Source organism: Photinus pyralis, unplaced genomic scaffold (assembly GCF_008802855.1).
Source record: "Photinus pyralis isolate 1611_PpyrPB1 unplaced genomic scaffold, Ppyr1.3 Ppyr1.4_LG1, whole genome shotgun sequence".
NCBI classification, from domain to species: domain Eukaryota; kingdom Metazoa; phylum Arthropoda; class Insecta; order Coleoptera; family Lampyridae; genus Photinus; species Photinus pyralis.
Window position 1 is genome coordinate 52,736,803 of NW_022170249.1, and position 16,774 is coordinate 52,753,576.

Sequence of the window (16,774 nt, forward strand, 5' to 3'; positions counted from 1 at the left end):
GATATTTAAAACAATTGTTTAGATTTTTGATGGTAATGTAATGATTTCGCAACCCTGTGATATGTAAAGGGTAGTTGAAAATTAAAGCAAAGTCTGCACTCCAATGCCAATAGCAATCTGCACTAATCCTATGTAAATGAACCATAAAAGAAAGAAATTTAGACAATTGATAGAGTTGACTGTGGGGCCGGCAGACGCTGGTAGGTGGTTGCAAAGAGTATATACTCTGGTGGTTGTAAAGAAGAAATGTTAATTTCTTTTTACATTTCAGTTTGTATTACCCTATACATAAAATCTTTAGTATTTATTCTATTCTATGGCTCATATTTAAGTAATGGGATTTTTAAATTTCGTAATCTCAATTTTGAACTAATGGAAATAGAAAGTTTATTTTTATTTATTTATTATATTTGTTTATCATGCAGTTTTAAGTTTAGTTAAAAATGCGTATATATTGAGCGAGGTGAAGTGTTTTTTCCATTCCAAAAGTGTGGTACACTAATAACGAAAAGATGTCTTTCGAAATTAATGGTAATTCTGCAACAATTACTAAGCGAAGAAGTAGAGATAAGTCCAACAATCAAATGCCAAAATCGCAAAAAAACGGCTTCCAGACGCCCAACTATAATAACCTATCGCCACCCCTAAACGCTTTTCCCAACCGAAACATTCCAGAACATGCACCCTACTATTTTCCGGTTACATATCAACATCATATGACGACTGAGCCAATGTCACTACCTGTCTATCCACTTGGATGCCCTACGATTCCCTATTCGGCCAATCCTAATCTTCACCCTCGTGGCTACGTCAACAACGCGACAAAGTATCCTTTCCAAAATAACGAAGAGTACGCCAGTCTACCAATCGGTAACTTTGGTGGTCAAAACGACGGTTCTTTAGACAAGCGAAGGTTCTCCGATCCTGGTCTACCATTTGATAGCGATTCGAGCACCAATTCTTTAGACGATCGTATAGTTCATAAGCTAACTCAGCAAGTTCACGCCTTGAAAGAGAATAATCGCAAGTTAAATCGGGAACTTGTCGAAATGAGAATTGAGCTGAACATGTTGAAGCAACAGCAAAGTTCAAGACATTTTGACCGAGACTATGAGCCTGGGATGCTTGCCGAAATCATTAAGGAGATAAGGGACGCGGCGAGAGTTCGTGAGGATGCCTTGCTTGCCAAAGTGAAACACATGATCGAGGAGCGGCAGTTTAATATGGTAAGCATTTTAATTTAGGTAGGTATGATTCATGCAGTTATTATCTTAATGTAATTAGACTGTGATTTCCGATTGTTTTCTAAATGATTATATAATTTCTGTTGGGAGGCAGCAGTGGTTACACCATAGTTCAATTTAGGAATAACTCATTAAAAAGAAAAATGCTCGTTATGTATTATTTATTAGACTATAAGTTGAGAGAATTCGTTGTTGATTACTAATTAGGTAAGTACCTACTATTGATGAAAAGGTACCCAAACAGATACATATTCCACTTATTACATGCACTTGAAGGTAACTGGAATTGCTATGTAAAATTTGCTACATTTGTATTTAATTGCCATATTATTTAGTACTTTAGTAGAATTTTTCTTTACTTTGATCACGCGTCTTCGGTGTATTATGACTATGTATGTTTACATAGCATCATGCAATGATTGGAAGAGAATACGTATGTATAGGCAGCTATACAGACAGTGCTGCATGGTGGGTATCCATTGTTATTTGGACGTAAAGGAAAAATTTAAAAAAAATCAATTTATATTGTTTGCCCGAGGTTTTTTCGTAATAAACGCCCGCAGTACTTATCAGCAGAAGTTGCGAAGTGACTGCAATCTTGACTTACCCCATAGTTAAGGGCAATCCAAATTTCAGGTGAGCGGTTCATATATGCGGATCTCACCTTCGCCTGGCTCAACACTGTAAATAAAAAAAAACTCCAATCCTACAGATAATCTAAAATCCAACACTTTTTTGTGTCAAGCCCTGCTTTATATCGCACTCCGTTAGTCTCTCTTAAGAATTTTTTTGAGTTTGCATTAGAAAAAAAATTTAATCAAAATGCCCAAATCCTACAAAGATAGTTTCCAGCACGGCACTCCCTCTGAATTCCTTAAAAAAATTTTTATGGGTTTGCATTAGAAAAAAATGTAAAAAATACCCTAAACCTATAAATGCCTGTGTCCAACACTCTTTTGTATCCAACTCCGTTTGAATTTTTGTGTGCGTTTGCTTTAGAAAAAAAATTTATTTATTTAGTTATTCGGAATGCACCTCCCGAGTTTCAGGTGGCCACTTTAACACCAACAGATGCCGTTTCGTCAAAATTCAAAATTTATTCTCTCTAAATTTAAAAGTGTAAATAAACAATTGGGAAAATACTCGGGAAGATACTTTTAAAAAGGTCGTTTGTCTTTTTTCATAACTAAAAATTACAATTTGGAACAGCATGTCGGCTGTGCGGAAAAAAATTTAAATTAATTTATGGTTATGATACGTAAGTTCAATTTTTTCGCTCACACTCCACATGTTAAACCGAGTGTTAAACGTTTCAAATTTTAATTTTCTCTCACTAGAAGAACTTAGGCGTGCATTGTAACAGGTGATCGCTTTAGAATTGCAAAAGTATTTTTTCGATTTCGTATTTTATTGAACATAGGAAAATTAACACATATACCGCTTCTTAGTGAACATGAACAAAAGTATGTCGGGAAATAAATGGCGATGACAAGAAACGTATTGGGGGAAAGTGAGCGCGGTTGGCACGATCTCTTTGGATCTAAAAGTTTCGTTCCATTCTGGTAAAAGCCGATCACTTGACGAAAATACTGGTTTTAGATTGCTTGTTAGCGTAAACCAACCCAGATCATTTGCGGTTTTTCTCGTGGACGAGATTGAAATAGCGAAAGAAGTGGAAGATTGGAAGACTAATTCGGTAGCGATACGTACATTGATTTTCGCGAGCGGTCACGTACGCGAAATTAAATTCTTAGAATGCGCTAGACAGTATCAATTATTTCGCGATCTGCATTTTTAGCTGGGGTGTAAGAAAGATCCTCGCGTATGTGTGTAGATTCGTCGTTCGATTTCAAGAATCAGAACGCGGACTTAGTTGATAAAATCTATTCGAGTCGCTGTAAAGATTAACATAACTTCGAGTAGAAAACATATTAAGTGGCGAGACCTAAATTTTGGTACGTAGTGGAGACACATTTAAATAAATTCGGAGCTGTAAAAATTGTGGGTTGCCTGCAACTTTATACGTGTGCGAATAGAAGAATTGCAGGGGATTGCGGAACGAGAGATAACAGCCTGATTCGTAGCAAGACCTTTTGTGAAAAGATTTACACGAAGGAACATTTTCGAGTCTGTGAACGGCTTTTCAAATAACAAACGGGAATAAATAAACTGAGCTTAATACTCATTGTGATAAAGAATTTAACTTTTCATTCGGATGGCCAAATCTAACGGTTGGTTTGGTTTTCGTATACCATGGTATACGGCAGGGAATTTAGATACAATTAATCAATGCATTTACCCGCAAAAACCTAGTGACTAAATTGGGCAAAATTAATATCGACATAGTGAAACATTGGTACTTTATTCCTGTGCATAATCACGATATCGGGCATTATTTTCGCGAATTTGAAGCAGGTTTGTTTAGATTTGCAATACGTATGGACATTTTGTGAGTAGGAAGTAGCATTTTTTCAAGGACATATAATGTTACCAGAAGTGAATATTGCCGTTTAATAGAAAAATATCCCTTGGGCCAATTTAATGAACCGGGTATCAAATTAAAGCCTGTTTCATTTAACCATAACAAATATTTTGTTAATAGTAAAGTTTAAGTACTGTTTCAGTGCGAGAACACTTCAATGTGGTTTACCGGGCTACAGCCAAGTTTAAACTCTTGATAATAAAATTACTCAACCAAATCCCTTCAAATTTTAGTATTTTTTTAATCTGACAATAGGTTTAATTAAGTGTATGGGATTCTACTGAATGAACAAGTACAGAAAGCGGTAAACCTGGACTAAATTTATAGCTGGCAAACGAGCTGATTTTGAACGGGGGAATTTTTTGTTTGCTAAAGAAAAGGATTCGCATCATAAGGAGTGTCGGTTTAGAAACATGGAAGGAGTGGGGAAATGTTTAATTTTTAATCGTATTACGTGGGTGAGTGGTCCTGAAATACGGTCCCGATTGTTTGAGTGCGTTTGAAAACTTAAGCCGCCCGTTAGTCTAGGGAACGACGTGATTATTTCATGTTATAGAGATTTTTTGTTTATTTTGCAGTCGTGGTGATTCGTGTGGGATTTTCAGAGTAAGCGGGAAATTTCTGCAAGGAACCGTTAGGAAATTCGCGTTGATACAAGACCAGAGTTTGGACAAGTACCTGTAAATTAGTGCAGGGTGATTTTATTTTGTGAAAATTAAAATTTGCGTCGAGCGGTCAGCGGAGTTAAATCCACCACTTGTAAATTACCGCGGGGTGTATTTTTTGTGAAAAGAGTATTCGCGCGGGGTGGTTTTATACATATATTGGTGTGAGATCCTAATAATCAGGAACGTGTATTACTTTCGACGAAATTTCGTACGTCTACGGTAGCGAAATTGAGTACGTGTCTGTATTTATAAGGGATAATTCATGGCTTAGAAACTGTTACGGTCGGTTACGGTAAATACGAACAATAGTGGATGTTCTAAACGCACAAAATGATGTGATTTTAAATAAAGTTTAATTGTGAAATAGAGGATATTGTTGCGTCTAATTAGAAGCGAGAAATTAAATTCTGTCACCTTAATATTCAAAGCGGTTGTTAAATAAACATTACCAAAAGGAATATTACAGCATTAAGATAGCGAATCCAAAGGTTTCGTCGGAAAATAAGTTCATCGTGTGATTTGGGGACCTGACTGAGAGAAATTCTAAGTCATAAACTGTCCCATTAAGGGAGTGTAGGTGCAAATTCCTATTCAGAACTGTCAAAAATTTATAACGGTACAAACGGACTTTTCCGGCCTATAAATCAGTGTTGAGTGGCGTTTCGACTAATAAAAAAGTAGTTCGAAACCGAAAGTTACCCAGTTTCAGAGTACAACGTTGCAATTTGTTGAGTCTTTTTGTGCGCTAATAATTTACACTGTAAGAGCAGACCGCGGTTTGTCAGCAGGCTAAAAGAAGTCCATGACCCGACAATTCGCATACAAAAAGGTAGTCTTAAAGAAAATCCAGAAATACCTTGTAAGTAGTACTTCAGGAGATACAATTTCCATTCTTGATTTTCCATTATGAATGTACCATCTCTAGGAGAAGGGCCGTGCATATTTGTACTGTAGGAAAACCCTCGTGTTGAGAGAGCGCTAGATAAATGTAATTTTCCTTGTATAAAAATAACGATCGGTTCTCTTTAAGAAACTGCGATTTTGGATCCTTAAAACTTGGCTCCGGTATTCTATAAAAGTATATATTACGTGTGATATTTGGTAGGAGTGTGATTTGTTTCTTTCAGTTGAATTTAATTAATTTAATTAAATATGGCAAGTGGGATGATTGCGACAAGGAACTACGACTGAGGGATAGGTGGAGGGAAGAAGGAGAGAACCAGCAGGGGTACGGCAATCGTAATCAAGAAGCACCGAGGAATTGAAGTGGAGAAATTTGCAGAAAAAAGCGAGAGTATGTCCATGGCCCAAATCAAGACGAACATAGGAAGACTAACAATCATAGGATGCCTCATCCCCTCGGACAAAAGGTGGGGAGGAAGAGAGCAGGAATGAAAGGACAAGGAGCAAAGCGCGGGAACCGAATGTTAGGATGTGAAACTTCTGCCAGGGGAGAAGAAAAAGGGGCACAGAAAAGAGCAGGAAGCGATTAGAAGCAAAAAGGGGAAAACACTAGAGAAACAGAAACCGCCCATGTCCACCCACCGAACAGGAAGCGAGCCATGGATAATCACAGCAGAGCAATCAAGAGGTTTGAGCAAAACCCACACACACCTGAAACAAAGAAAGAGCTAAGGGAAGCCAAGGAGGTGAAAAACACTTGAGCAACACGAAATCAAGGAATTCGCCGAGTTCGCGGAGAACATCGCCAAGCTCAGACCAATGGAGGGGAATGCGCACATAAAAAAACAGAAGGGGGAAACAGAATATATATACCAATGACAGCGTGGGCGATACTGGGACTGCCCAAATTCCTAATCAACAGAATCATAAACGCGTGCCTAAGGGAGTATGCTAGTATACAATGGTTTGGAAAGAAGACCGGCTAACACCCAGTTAGTAAAAATTTGGTTGTTCCGTGGTTTTGGTCGTGCCGTGTACACGGATGGACGGATGTAACGTTCTTAGAAAATTTGATGAGAAGGAATCATCAGTATAAGTATCTGGATGCCAACATTGTTGAGGGAATAAATACTCTCCGAGGTAGTACGTCTGTTCCGTGTTCAACAAATGATGTAGGTAAGGCGGTAAGACCACAAACTTTACTTCCTGTGTATCATCTAATCCGCCACAAAACTTTCTTTTCATGTGAAAATGTCGATCCTCGGACGGGCAGAATCAGAAAATTCACGCTCATGATAATATGACCTGACGAATACCTTCCCTTCTATTTCTGCTCGGAATTTTACAATAAACCCAGACAAAAGTTATAAATAAGAAAGTAGTGCTCCAGTGGGTTGAGCACCGAATCCCAAAAGCACTTCTTTCCTCATAGATTCTTTCGTTATAGATGGCCTTGTACTCGCGCTGCTTAATGTGAATGCAGAAAAAAATATCGCGTTTTATACGCAATAAGGGGTATTCTCCTCAAAAACGAATTTCCCTGTGGGAATATTCCGGTGATAAATATGCACCGAATATAGAATACTTCTTTGTGCAAATTTAAAATAGTGATTTTCAATAAAAGTTCAGTTTTGTTTTCATTCATTCATAAGTTTTACGCCACCCTACAGACCACTTTTAATATGTTAAATAACCCTTAAACACGAAAATATTATCTTTACCATTTGAAAATGAATAAAAGTCAACGCAGGTAAAAGTAGATCAGCTCAGATTAAAAGTAAATTCGTTTTACTATTCCAAGAGGCACATCCTCTCTTTATTGCTTTTGACATAAAGTCTGCGGAAGTGGATAAGAGACAAACCCATCCTACTTAGAGATGCGGTTTCGCACTTCAATGTTACCTGACCACCCACAATGGTACTATATTACTTTTACTAGAGGGTATTAGCTTACCTGAACTGTCATAACAAAAAAACATTGCCTGACTTATTTCGTGCCTTAAAATTCCGAATGAAAATTTCTACAGAAAAATGAAAGTTAAAATTAAATTACTTAATTTCACAATTACCAAAGGGAATTTTGATTCACAAGAAGGTTGGTTTCTTGGCAACGATAGTGTGTTTTTCATATTCTTTTTGCGTGCGAATGCTATTACAGTTTGGCACATTTTTCGAATTTTCAAATATTTAAAAGAGAATTAATTTTATTACACCATTGTCAATTATGGGTTGTTACTCTGTTGAAAAGAGAATAAAATTAATTTTGATTATGTAAAAATCTATAATTGTGCTTAATTAACAAGAGAAAGTTGATATTTATGTCAGTGTTAGATGTCCCATAGATGTCGGAGGATATCAAGGTTCGACAATATCCATTTAGGGAAATCCGATAAATTTACATACTAAATGGATGTTTGGTATACAAAATGTTATCTGTGATTTCTCCCTGGGTATTCGCATGTGATGTTTTTTTGACCACAACCACAATTACCACGCACTCCACTCGTGTTGCATGCTTTCGAATCGCTTCGAATCTACAGTCAAAGTTTAACGAAAATCGCCCCACAAACTCCACTCGTATTCGGAAACCAGACTTTTGATCCGGCTCATATTCAATAGCACTGATCCTTGAAATCGTAGACATCGATTGGTGAAGGTTTGACATTGCTGTCTTTTTTTCGTTCTCGAGTTAGACGATGAACAGAGGGATAAAACCATCACATAAGGGGAATTTTTTCTTCCAAAAAATTACCTAACTAACTGATAAAGAGAATAGGGGAAAATGGCAACGTGAATTCCAACTAAATAAATTTGCGTTTAGCCATTTTCCAACAAAATTCAAAGATGTATCATAATTTTGGAGATAAAACATTTCCCTTTTTTTTCAAGCAACTACTTACCTACATTTAATGCACTGACAGATCCAATTTGTTATAGTTTCTGAGAAAATGCAAATTTTGAACTGCCCTGTTGCACCAAGGAATCAGTCCTTTCTGCGCCATTTACAAAAAAAACCAAAAAATCGATTTTTTCACTTTCCACAATTTTTAACTTTTTGCGTTTATTGTGCTTAAAACTAAACTCAAACACGAAGCTTGCTCAGTTTTGGAGGCGATAGGAATAAAGCGAGGAATAAAGTAATGCTGGAATAAAAAATGAAACAGGATGGCGTGGATACATTGGAACTCAATCAGGATGAGGTTTAGATGATAGTGGTTGTTAAATTTAATTACGTGATTTATTTATTTACAATTAATTATTATTGAATTTACAAGTTTTGTACACAAATTTATAACATGTAAATTTATCACATATGAGCGCGAAATTTACTAATAATCACTTTGCTGTCGATGTTGGAACTGCCATTAAACACTCTTCACTTTGCTTATATCGCAACTTTAACGATTTCATGGCGCCCCGATGTCTGGGATACTCGCTACATAATGCTGTCGAACTGAAATTTAAAACACGATGGTGCTCATAGGTGCCAACATAAACGAGATTAAGGTTTGAAGGATTCCTGATTTCAATCCCCGTCATAAATTCGGGCCTGGTGTTAACGTAATTTAAATATGAACCAAAAAGAGGCTCGTGGTAAGGTATTGTTATGATAGGCCATAAGTTACGATAGTGGTCTGTTAAAACATTTTTATCATCTCAAATAACCCCAGAATTTCTAATGCATAAACCGCCGACATATTGAAGCCGAATGCCTAGAATATTACAAGTGTTCATGCCTGTGTAAACACCAAAATTGCCTTAATGGACATTCGAATTGGGCAACCATCGACTTTAGCGGTATACGTGGATTAAAACCCCTATTAAGGCAATTAGGGTCGATGCTACGCGGTTATGCACCCGTTTAGTTATACTTAAGCACTCATTATTCAGAGAATTCCTTTTCGGTTCGTGCCGAAAAAGGACAAAAAAACTATACCCCATTAATCATGTAGATGGTCAAAATTCGAAACGAAATTCTATCTATCTATTCTCTGATGAGAACATCCACTTCCAAAAGTAAATATTGACACATGCTGTCCACGTACGTACTCTGCCTGGGAAATCTTAATAAATCAATATATCCGTCGGCCATTATTGCAGTATATCCAAATTAAAAGCGTTGCAATTTATAATGCCTTATTTTTTGTATTTGTTATTTTCAGAATCAGATGACGATCAACGCCGAAAAGACTCGCAATAATGAACGCATCGCGAAATTGGAGGAGCAGTTAAAGAATCTCGCCCTCACCCAAACGAGGTAAGCGAATTTCTTTTACTTTTCCAATTTGAAACTCGTAATTTCTGAGAGCGTATTAATTTGCCGGGCAGGCGTGGCTGGGAAAATGACAGCCTTTCCTGAGCACATAATTCACCGCAGTGTAATTTTCTCGCGGACGCTTTCTCATGTTTACTCTGGCAGGAAAATATGGCTCGCGATAAGGCAGGTTTTACGTTATCAGCAAAGTGCGAGTTTGGGGCTTTTCGAGCTGGCCAATGTAATTCTTTGTTCGTTTTATTTCCGAACGAGGAGCGGCGACGTTCAAAATTTCTCATTCGCGTTTTAAATTGTTTAGATCTGATGATAGCGCATCCGTTCCGACGACGTACGCCAGCAATACTGATGATGGTCCGAATTCTGCAAGGCAAGTAATCGAATTGGAGCGAGAAGCTTTAGTCTTACGTCGAGAATTACAAGATGCAAGAGCCAAAAAGGAAGAGACTGACAAAAAGTTCATACAGTACGTATAACTGTCGGGCTTGTATTTTTGATGGTGTAGGAGTAGACTTAGAGTTGCAGTTTTGCTCTGACTTTGCGCGCTTTTGCTTTTCATATTTAGTTTGCTCGAGTTTTTCACGCTCATTTCAACCGATTTGAAATGTCACTGTGCTTGTCGAAATACATAAATTTCCTTTCATTCAGTTATCGAAAAACCGTCGATAATTGTAAAAAAAACTCACCTAATAAACTTCGTATGCAAGGACACAGGTAAGTACGTCGATCGTGATATTTGCTGCATTCTCTTTGACATTGTAAACAACAAATTAGATCATTTCATAGATCTTGATTGAGCGAATTCCCAAAATATAAAATTTGGTGTAACCCACACCAAATTTCCAGCCAAATGTACAGATTCCAATGCTGGACCTGTAATAAATCAATAAGAATACTGTTTTTAAAACAAAAGCTACTTTGCAAAAGAAAAATCGCTCACGCTCACAGAAAATAGTGTCACAAGTAAGAAGTAGCAGTAGTGTATCTATATTGTCAGATGTTTTCGGTGGAAGAATCCTTTGTGATAATAAAAAGTAATTGTTCCTCACAAGTGCAATAATTACTATTATTAAACATAGTGTACAAAAGGCACATTAATAGAATTTGTGGTACAACTCAAAATCCCAGAATTTGGCATAAGACCAAATTAGTATGATTTCTTCCAAAAGAAGACTCCCGTCGAGTCGAATTGGTGGCTGTAGTAGGTAACTGGTGAGCTTTGCAATTTCGAAAACGTAATCGACGGATTGGTGTCCTTTTCTCTGCTGCCATTTTAGTTATTCTTCGCAACACGTCAGTGTGCTCAAGGCTTTTTGCACAAACCTTTGAAATGCCGCCTTAATGCAATTTTTCTTCAAAACAGGTTGGAAAAGAAGTTGGAGACTCTCTTGCATCATAGCGAATCGATCGCTTGCGACGCTTCCGAAGACGGAAAGGCTTCAAACTCGTCCAGTCCCTTTTCTTTTCCTATATTATCATCTGTTCCTCCTCCCATACCGCAAAGAGTTACATTAACCGGCCCCGTCACCGATTTATAAATTGAACCTTAAATCTCACGGTAGACTCACTAGCTGTAATTACAATGAATCTAATTAGTGGCCATAAAGTAACATAGTGTTGTGATAACATTCCATCCATTAGTGTGACTATTTATTTTTCATGTTGTCATTTAGTGTACGTAAAGTTAAATCAATACGTAGATGTGGAAAACTGAGTGCCTAACTAGGTGCTCAAGTGAGGGCCTATCAAATAATATTACTTATCACTGTTGGTAGAACTAAGTTAGGTGGTGTACAGATTTTAAGTTTTTGCCTTAAAGGCTTGGCCATTTGTATGACTGATTGTCCGTTTGCAATAGCGTCCACGATTTACGTGAGCGGCAAGTAAAAGGCGGGAAATGAATTACGAACCCGTTGCAGTGTTGTTTGGTTATTACAAATTTCACCAAGTACTTTTTGAAACACTGCAAACAGATGCAAACTCCTCCTACTCGATTATCTGTTCGTATACCTACATTCTTTCACTATCCTACCTTTATATACACATTAACATATAATAATTTGTTTATAGACACCGTCAACATCCGATTAGGTGCGCTTTTGATATCAAAATCTGACGCATGGCAACACTGCAACTCGTTTCCGTAAAAATGAGTACAAACGCAGCATAAAACCAATCGGCTGCACTGTATATTGTTTTACGTTAACAATAACTAATAGAATTAAGCAATAAAAAGAGTTAGTTGTTCACACACTCAATTACCCTTACAGTACGTTAAGCAAATATATTTTTATAACATTTTACCACATTGTTTTTGTTGTAAATTACCGTCCCTTCCTAAACCAACACTTTTACCTTGCGAATAGTCACTTGCAATAGCAATTGAATTTCCGATTTTAATGCTAAAAGTGCTTTTATCTCCCGTCTTTCGTCACGACGATACGAAATTTCTCACATATTTTTTTTCCGCCTCGACACGCAATCCTCTAATTGCAATAAACCGAACCCTTTAACCGTAATTTAGGTACCTTTATAACCCCTAACCTGGGAAATAATAATGCAATTACTAAATTTATTTGAGGAGGATAAAGTGACGCTCTTGTTTCCTGTCCTTCCGGAAGTGAATAGTTGCGGTCGTGTGACGTACACGTGAGAGGGGTAAAATACACGCTCCTTTTTTATTATCGTCATTAATTTATATGCAAACTTTTGTTTCCAGACCAACAGAAGAAAGTGGTATTTTGTAATACTCTTTTATACCTCTGAAGTAAATTAAAGAAACACTTCATTGATATTCCCTTTACAGATATTTAGGTAATATTCAGGGGGTAAGTATGCGAAATAATAAAATCAGCACGAATCACCACCGGAGTATTTTGGTCAGAAAGGTAAGCTGTACACTGTACAGGATGTTCAACGACGAGCTGAATGGATGGAAAACTAACAGGGAATGATGTTCAACAAGTAAGTCTTCTACATTTCATTTTTTTTAATACAGTATTTAAGATTTCTTGTTTTAAAAACTACATTGGAAATTAAATGTTATAAAAACCAATATGGAGGGTGTCGCATTATTGCGATATTGGATATCGCTTGACAGGGTGAAAAAAAAAGTTTAAAATGAAAATTGTTTGGTTTGTTGAAACAGGGAACACTAATTTAACATTAAAAAGAAATCATTGTTCACGTGTCAGTAAAAACAAACACTTATGTAAATTTAAAAGGCCATAAGCATTGTTTTTGTTTATACAGGGTGGCCATTTGAAAACGAAACAGAGCCTATTTTGGGGACCTCAAAACATTTACGAAAAAATCCTCGGACCCGTCAATTTTTGATCTAAGGGGGAATCATTTTTTTGCTAGTTTCGCCCCCCCCCCCTGGGGGCAAAGGCATAGCGGGGGTGACAAGTGCCTCCAAAATTTTAAATCGAATGGGGGGTCGTGATACCTTATTTTGAAGGTATTTTTATGTAGATTATAACTCTTAAGATTTAAATCAGTTTTATTTTAAGTGCTTAAAGCTAAAATCGATCAAGTAAATGTTGGAAATGTTGGCCTTCGACTTCCATACAATAATACAAGTTTTGTTCAAACCTTTCCCGTACATTTTGCAAAACTTCTGGGGTGATTTGACGACATTCATCAATTATTCTTTGTCGCAAGGATTAATCGTATTTTCTAATAACTTCAAGTACATCTCTCCTGTTAGATTGCCAGGTAAAACGAAGGGGCCTACGATATGGTTACCAACAATGCCAGCCCAAACATTCAATTTTTTGGGACGTTGTGTATGCACCTCACGAAATATTCTGGGATTTGAATCAGCCCAATAGCGACAGGTGTGTATTTGTCACTACTATTATTTGACAACAACAATTGACAAGCACTATTAAACTTCAAAATGTTGCTATAGTAACGCTCTCAACAATAACCAAGATTTCCGTTGCAGAATTGGCATAGTCACCTACAGGTATTAAAAAGAAAAAAAACAACAACAAAAAGTACGGTTCAGAATGTAGGAGAACAGCATTTTTTGTATTTACTGTTGTATTAATTTTTGTTATTTAGCTAATTCATTTACAAGCTTTTTTTCATACGTTTTTAACTTTCATTAGCCCCTGTATCGGCTAGACAAATTAGTAGCGATTTAAAACGTAAGGGTTATAATCCACATAAAAATACCTTTAAAATAAGGTATCACTCGACCCCCCCATTCGATTTAAAATTTTGGGAGCACTTGTCACCCCCGCTAGGGCTTTGCCCTTAGGGGGGCGAAACTAGCAAAAAAATGGTTCCCCCTTGAATGAAAAATTTACGGGTCCGAGGCTTTTTTCGTAAATGTTTTGAGGTTCCCAAAATAGGCTCTGTTTCGTTTTCAAATGCCCACCCTGTATAAGCTAAATCGTTTATACGAGATTGGTGCAAACTTGCACTTACTTTAGGATCGTTGGAAAATTTGACTACATTCTACAGGGTGTTTGCAATACGGTGCAACGACAGGAACAAGTAAAAACAATGAGGCTTGGTTAAATTACTTAAATTTTACATGCCTTTTCTAAGACACATAAAAACAAGTACATATAAATATATCTCTGGCGTATGTCAGACGGACTACGCATTTTTGACCTGCTACGATCAAGGCGAGATTATAGAAATCTAATAGGCATATCACATATTCGAAGCAAGTCACCCTTCTAAATATGAATACGAAGAAAAATGTGTTTAAATATATAAGAATAAATTAATCAATTCATTGCCAAGTGTAATTATGCAATCTTGACCTAACGCAACTCGCTCCCAGATGAAGCGCCCTGTAAAGATACAGTAATAAATGTTGACATACCTGACCTGCAAAGACAATGAAATGCTGCACGAAATTCAATTATAAATAAACACTTTGTTGATGTTCAAACTGCAGCAACCACGGAAAACAGTGACAAAAATGCGTGCCTTTAGAATATCCCCCATAAGCGAAGTAATGATAATAATCTTAGGGGTCCCCCAAGCCGGCACTGCAATCGTGACTTACCTGACTTACAGTTGGCAACTTGAGAAAAAACTACGAGCAAAGACATCTAACTTTCAACTAACTAATTAACTTCAAGTCGGTTAGGCCCGGGTGGCACCATAGGTCCTATGCTTTGTTATCGTTCTTTTTGTGTTGATATGTCAAATTGCGACCGTATAATAATAAATGTCATTTAACGATTCTCGTTCAAAACTGCGGCGCAGAAATGATCATTTAAAACTGCACAACAAGCTATAAGGAAACTACTGCCTCCTAAATTCAAAAAGGTATATGAAAGCTGTATCATAAATATAAAATTTGATACACGAACTAAAATGTCGATGTATAAAGGTAGGTAACCATTAATCATTAAATTGTGTTTGACATTTCAGTCACTTTTTGTCTCTCGTAGTGACGCTACTCCCTTAAATGAATGACAAAATACCTTGATTTAGTCCACGGAGTACAAAAATATATTACGCCCGCAACTAGGCGATACCAGAGAAACCTTCTTCGGGACAAAAACCCAGGAATATCCCACACAAATCAACTACAATAACAAAATGCAAAAAAGAAAATACAAATAAAACATCTCAAATTGTACGATATAAATCAGGTAATCGAATCAAATGCGGTTAAACAAATTCATAAAAACAAACAAACAACATTTAAATCACATTTAGATAAATTATCGAACAAGGCTATCAAGGCACTACGGACCTGTAGAAACATGTTTGGTAAAAACCCCAACCGGCGTGTGGAATTGCACATGTAACGGTGGCAAATGAAATCTTAAAATGGAGGAACATCTCTGATCAAGAGACAAACTAAGGCTCTACTAGAGGTGCCCCCCGTCCAAAGAGCTAAATACCTGCTAAAGTTTAGTAGGAATCATTATGCGGGATTAAGTTTCAAATGAGTAGACCAAATTTTGGGATCACAATGGGTGACAAAAACTACTTTCTTAGATCGTTTAAAACTTCTATACACTGGTTAGTTTTGTAGGGGGCGATAACCCCAAAATTTTTAAATTGCGCCTCGTCGAATTTCATTTTAAAAGTAATTAAAATAGAGACATAGGTATTACCAAAACGAAAACCCGATAATTTAGTTACTTATTTTAATAATTTATGTTGCAATTTAAAAATTTTCTTAAAAAAACTGTTCAGTGTATGAACGTTTTAAACCATCTACAGTGTAGTTTTTATGACCCTTTATTGATCTCGAAATGCTCAGATTTTTTTCTTCACTGGTTTGAAAGTTACCTACAGCTCCGTCTTGGGTTTTTTTGGAAACCCTGTATATTTTGACAGATCTTCGATTTATTGTCGAATGAAAAGGTACCCTCCACAACATGTGTTTCGAATGTGCTTTGCATCTTAACAAAAATTAGAGGGTACAATTGGTTTTAAGGGTCTAATCGACTAATCGGAAACCACTTCTAAGAATAACAAGAAATGCATTGAGACAAATTTTTGTTCACATAAAAATAAAACAATGTAAAGAAAATTTGTTTGAAAATTTTACGGTTCAAATAAGCGTTATAGAAAATTCCATTTCTATTTGTCGAAAATATGTCCACGAAAAAATCTTCCAGTCTATAAATCTGGGAAAAGGAGAGGAATAAAAAATAAATTCCTGCAATAAAATGTAAGCATTCTTAATTGTTGTCTGCTCGATTGGAATTACGCTGCATTGACGTACCCACTTAATTAATGATTGAAAACGTCGGTCTTCCAACCGAATGCAACGAATCAATCGATTGCGTCAACAAGCTTACATCTAAATTCCGCACAGCTAGATGGCGCGCGCGGTTTCCCTCGAAAGAGAAAAAGTAAACCAAACCAAAACGGTTTTTTAATTGAGATAATGTGTTAAATCAATTTAAAAATTATGTCAGGGTGAAAATGTATCAATTTAAAAATATTGACAGAGGAAGTATGTACAGAATACTTATAATCTCAATTTTATGAAAAATATTAAAGCAAACACTGTAGCAAATGTCTATAGACACAGAGATTGCCGATCAAATTGTAGAAGAGCGAGTGAGAGAAGACGATAGATCTTTGACTATCGACTTTAAATATTTACACTTGTTTTATGAGCGGCAAATCATTTTAAATGTAAAAAGAAAGATCTCGTTATTTTCGAAATGAGATTTTGATATAGGTATCGACAACAAAAGCCGTCGTAGCG

General features: G+C 36.6%; 1 protein-coding gene across 2 annotated transcripts; it reads left to right on the forward strand.

Annotated features, from left to right (window-relative positions):
- The first annotated feature begins 377 nt into the window (after positions 1-377).
- LOC116181584 lies at positions 378-11,871 on the forward strand. 2 transcript variants are annotated; one of them, XM_031501959.1, is made up of 4 exons: positions 378-1,226; positions 9,461-9,555; positions 9,872-10,036; positions 10,934-11,871. In XM_031501959.1, the coding sequence occupies exons 1-4, from the start codon at positions 513-515 to the stop codon at positions 11,106-11,108; spliced, it is 1,149 nt and encodes a 382-aa protein (XP_031357819.1). In that variant the 5' UTR covers positions 378-512; the 3' UTR covers positions 11,109-11,871. The 2 variants fall into 2 exon arrangements, with proteins under 2 accessions (XP_031357819.1, XP_031357828.1); XM_031501968.1 differs by having other exon boundaries at positions 11,641-11,871.
- The last annotated feature ends 4,903 nt before the right edge of the window (positions 11,872-16,774 follow it).